Source organism: Impatiens glandulifera, chromosome 7 (assembly GCF_907164915.1).
Source record: "Impatiens glandulifera chromosome 7, dImpGla2.1, whole genome shotgun sequence".
NCBI lineage: Eukaryota > Viridiplantae > Streptophyta > Magnoliopsida > Ericales > Balsaminaceae > Impatiens > Impatiens glandulifera.
The window spans coordinates 32,592,644-32,597,412 of NC_061868.1; the positions used below are offsets into that span (position 1 = coordinate 32,592,644).

At 45.3% G+C, this 4,769-nt stretch overlaps 1 protein-coding gene across 1 annotated transcript; it reads right to left on the reverse strand.

Moving 5' to 3' along the window:
* Positions 1 to 957: 957 nt before the first annotated feature.
* Positions 958 to 3,171, reverse strand: LOC124909753. The gene is made up of 3 exons (XM_047450399.1): positions 3,128 to 3,171; positions 1,331 to 2,752; positions 958 to 1,234 (listed from the first exon to the last, which is right to left on the reverse strand). Exons 1-3 carry the CDS (start codon positions 3,169 to 3,171, stop codon positions 958 to 960), a joined length of 1,743 nt encoding a protein of 580 aa, XP_047306355.1.
* Positions 3,172 to 4,769: the final 1,598 nt, after the last annotated feature.

Consider the following 4,769-nt stretch of genomic DNA (forward strand, 5'->3'; position numbering starts at 1 on the left):
GTGTCCCCCTTAGAATCTCTTGTGTCTCACATTTACTCTTCTTCAGCTGCTCCTTTTATAGGTGAAATATGCCAACGGTCATATTTCACTTCCTTGAATTTGATTGGCTGAGCAGAGGTTCAGTGATTCAGACCTGACGGTCAATCTTTAAGACCTGACGGTCTGATCTTCTAGTGTGTAAGACAAACCTGCTAGGTTTGTCTTTTACTCAATATGGTAACTGTCGGTTGGACAGTTGTCTGTACTTGGAAGATTGCCTTTCTGATTTATCCTGAAGTGGAAAGATCCTGTAGGACGGTCTTCTGCAGCCTGTAGACTGTCCTCAGACTTGTATGAATATGGAAATGTTCAGTCTGTTCCTTTGGTATCATTTTCAACAGATACCCGAAGTATCTTCTTATGCTGGTCGGTCATTTGACTTAACCGGATGACTTCCGGTTATTGCTTTGGCTTCTGAATGACCGGTTGTCTGGTGTTTCCGGCCTTCTTTGAGCGGTCATGTTTCTGGTCGGTTGGTTTTCTCAAACCGGTTGGTTACTTTGACTGGTCCGGTTCTTTGTTCATGCATGGAAGGTTTATTTGTGTTAAGTTCTATTAACCGGTCTAATTTTATCTAACAATTTCTCCCTTTTTGATTATTTTATTTAAAATTATCAAAATCATGTAAGATTGCAAACGTAGGCCGATTCTTTATTTGACCGGATTTTTGAAACTGACTTGGGAGAATTTTTCGAAAAAATTTGGAAAAATTTTGAGAAAAATTTTGGAAAATTATCATCTTTTATCTTATCAATTTCTCCCTTTTTGATTATTTTATTTAAAATTATCAAAACCATGTAAGAATGCAAGTATAGGCCGGTTTCAAAAATAACTTTATATATATATAAGTAACCGTAAAAGGAGAAAATATTATATATATAGACACCGAAATAAACATAGATTAAGAAAAGAGAGCCCCTATTCTGATTCGGATGGCATGAAGTCTTTCATCATGTCATCGGTCGGTTGTTCCTCATCCGGTGGAGCTGTTCTTGAAGATGAACCTCCAGCTTGCGATTGACCGACCGTGCTGATTGGAGCCGTATTGAGAACTCGCTGTCTTGTAGTTCGCGGCTCGAGATTCTCTTCGATTTCATCCTCGGTGTGCATAGCTGGGTTCGGTTGAGTTTTAATAATTGTCTCGGTAATCCTTTCCAGCATCCCGGCTACTTGAACCTTCCTTGATGGTGTTTTCCTTTTGCGTTTTGCCGGAACCGAAGAGGAAGAAGCCGCCTTGGTCTTCTTGTGAGCCTTTGCGTAGTCGGCGAGCCTTTGTTTTTCAGTATTTAACCGTTCTGCATCCTCGGCCACTTGAGCTGCTATGGACTTTGCAAGTGCCGGATTTCTGGCCGCTAGCTTTTGTGTGCGTACGGTTAATTCCTCTTCAGTCAATTGCGGTGTTTCCTTTGCTTTCCGCGTCTCTTCGTCCAGCGCATCCTGAATATCCTTAGTCGCTTGAGCATTTGCCTCCTCAACCGCTTTATCAGCATTAAGCTTGGCATTTATCAACTTAGTCACCTCTTCGGTGACCGCCTTAAGGTCGGCTTCAAGCCTGTCGTTGCGCTCTTCAAGACTTGTATTCTTCTTTTCAAGGTCTATGACCCTGTCAAGTGTTGAACCGACTTCGGTGCTTGACCGCCCTAGGTCCTCATCTACCTTTGTGAACTGTTGATCGGGTTTCTCTTGAAACCGTTCCAAGTCATCCACCATCTTGGAGGTCTTATCTTCCAAGTCCACGGTTCGCTTAAGATGAGCGTTGTACAGAACTGTGTCGTCACGGTAGTTAACTTCGATCTCCGCGATCCGGGCCTCTGCCTTCACAAGATTATCCCTCGTTGTTTGGGCCAATGTAATTGTTTGAACCGCGGCTTTCTTGATTTTCTTCTTCCACGGTCGAACCTTTCTGTTGGCAAACTCTTGAATGAGAGTCTTGACTCTTTCTTCTGTGATGGCCGGTTCTGAATCCCCCGGTTGATCGGTTTCAAGTGGCCCGGTGAAAGGAGTCTCTATCCTTTCGTCGGTTTCATTAATGACCGGATCCGCCAGATGAGATGTATTACCTGGATTCTGACCGTCGTCGGTCTCAGGACGCGGAGAGTGCGCTGTATCTCGCTGTCTGTGCACCGCTTCTAGCTGCTCTATCTCGTCAGTGAATTCTCCTTTCTTTATCTCAAGCTTATCCAACACCAAGAGTTGTAATTTAGCTGTCGGTGTTCCCGCAACATACCTTTCTGAAAGCTTTCGTATATGTACGGTTAGCTTTTGTAGCCGAGCATGCGGTACTAATAATGCCTGTCGGTCCATGGCTTCGCTAAGATCCTCGCCGTTTGTGAGTCTGATAACGTCTTTTTCTATCTCCTTCAGCCTTCTGAAACTTTGTCCATCGGTTAGGCCCGGTAGCATATGCTTGAAGAATTTGTTGCACCGGTAACCCAACCACTCACTGTATACTTCGGCAGCCGCCTGAGCTCGCAGATCAATTTCCTCCATGATTCTGCGCACTATATTTTCGGCTATCTTCTGGTCGTTATCAACGGGAACCTCTTCCTCCCCACGGCCGTCTGCACCGGCATCGGTGTTTTCAAGGCTTGCGGCCGCACCGGCATTGTCAAGACTTGTAGCCGATTGTTCCTCTTCAATCGATCCTTCTTCTTTATCGGATGGATTGTCATCGGTTTTCTGCGAGCCGGTTCGTTCAGACCATACCTTCTGGCTGGATGAAGCCGAGTTTGCTCAGATGTTCAACCTGCCCACCGAAGAGTTTTCGTATTTCCCACCCCGAGAGGGCAGCGCCGCGGAATCCTATGCTTGGCTGTTCTCTGGAACCGGGGTGCCGGTGGAGAACAACGGACCGAAGACCTGTCTTCGGTTCCACACCCAGCTACTAGTAGAAATCGTCAATCGCTCGATAATCTGCCAATCTCCCAACTAGCGATACTCCAAAAAGGTGTATAACATGATGACCTACATCATGAGCTATGCTCCCATAAATTGGTCATCGGTCATTCTCAACAACCTGAAAACTATGGTGTTGACCAAAAGAGGTCTCGGCTACGCTCCTCACATCAGCCGACTCATTCTCAAGTACCGTCCAGAATTTGGACCGGGTGAACCGGCATCCCTCTCAAACATTCTTGATGTGGATGAGGTAGAGGATAAGTTCTCTAGGATGGTTATTGCCTAGGCCATATTCCTTTTTATCTCTTCTGTATTCCTTCCTTTCTGTATTTCCAAACCGATCTATATATCGGTTTCTGTCTTGTACCTTCATTCAATGAAACTCTATTTCAGCCTAAATAACCGGGTCCAAATAACAATCAGAATATCCATCTAAGTAACCGGTTAATATTATCAAGTAACTTCGTTTTCATTGAAATATCCGGTCAATATCAAAGAAACCGCGTCTTCGCAGTTATGCACGGTCTCAAGAAGAACCGCTTAATCAAAAGCTGTAAATAATTCAGAACACTCATCTAAATAACCGGTTAATTCGATAGACCAACCTGTGTTTAATAATCGGTTAAATCGTAGAACTTTCCGGTCAAGATCAAAACACCGCATCATCGCGGTTAACAAATTACTCTATAAAACGTTTTCAAAAGGGATTGCCTCATCAAAACCGAAATCGAAATTTTTGAGGGAAATTTCGCGCCCAGAAATTCCTGCTCATAAATCCCGCCCTTGACTTCCCGCCTCTGATTTGGCGCTCTTAGCTTCCCGCCCATTGATTGCCGCCTCTTTGATTGCCGCCCTTAGCTTCCCGCCCATTGATGGCCGCCTCTTGGCTTGGAGGGAAAAATCCCGCCAAAAGTTGATGGGACGGTTGGGCTTCCAGACCGCGCCTATAAAAAGGGTCCTTGGCCATTTCATTTTACTCTTACGCGAAACAACTTTCTCTCTCTAAGCTATCAAACTTTCTCACAGCGGTTATTCTCTTGTTCTCTCAAACTCTCTCAATCATCAACAATGGGTCGTGCTTCGGCTTTATTCAAATATATCATTCAGGTGGATTTTGAGGAGATCCGACAAAACGGTTCGGTTCCGGCAAAGGAAGTTCTTTCCCGGATTTCCGAAGCCGGACTCGAGTACTTTCTAGGCGGTCCTTTTGTTCTCTACAGGGAAGCGGTTGAAGAATTCTTCAAAACCGCATCTCTCTCTGGCGACAAAATAACCGCAACTGTTGGCGGCAAGCAATTCGATATAACCGAAGAGTCGGTTGCGGAAATCCTACGTCTCCCAACAGATGGCCGCAACGCTTCGATGGAACTAGACCCAACAACATTCGAGGCGGCTTGCCAAATTCTCTCGGCAACCGGGGCTCCTGTAAAAGTATCCGGTAAGAAGTCATCACTACGACCGGAATATATACCGCTCTGTGACATCTTCACTAAGTCGGTTCAAGCGAGAGGTGGAAACTTCGACAACCTCACTAAGGCCAAAATCGAGATGCTCATCGGCCTACTGGACGGTATAAAAGTTAACTGGGCGAAGGAGATTTTTAACAACCTGAAAGACATGGTGAAACCGGATTCCGCCCGGTCATGGGGATACGCCATCCCTCTTGGGAAGATCATTCTCCACAACAACATCAACACCGGTCCTGGTGTTCTTCTCTCATCGAGCAAGATAATAAGATCCCGACAATTCCTGGAGAAGAAGCAGCCGGCCCCCGGTTCTACAGGTGACCGAAGGATGTAATATTTACAATTTCGGTGTAAATATTACACTTC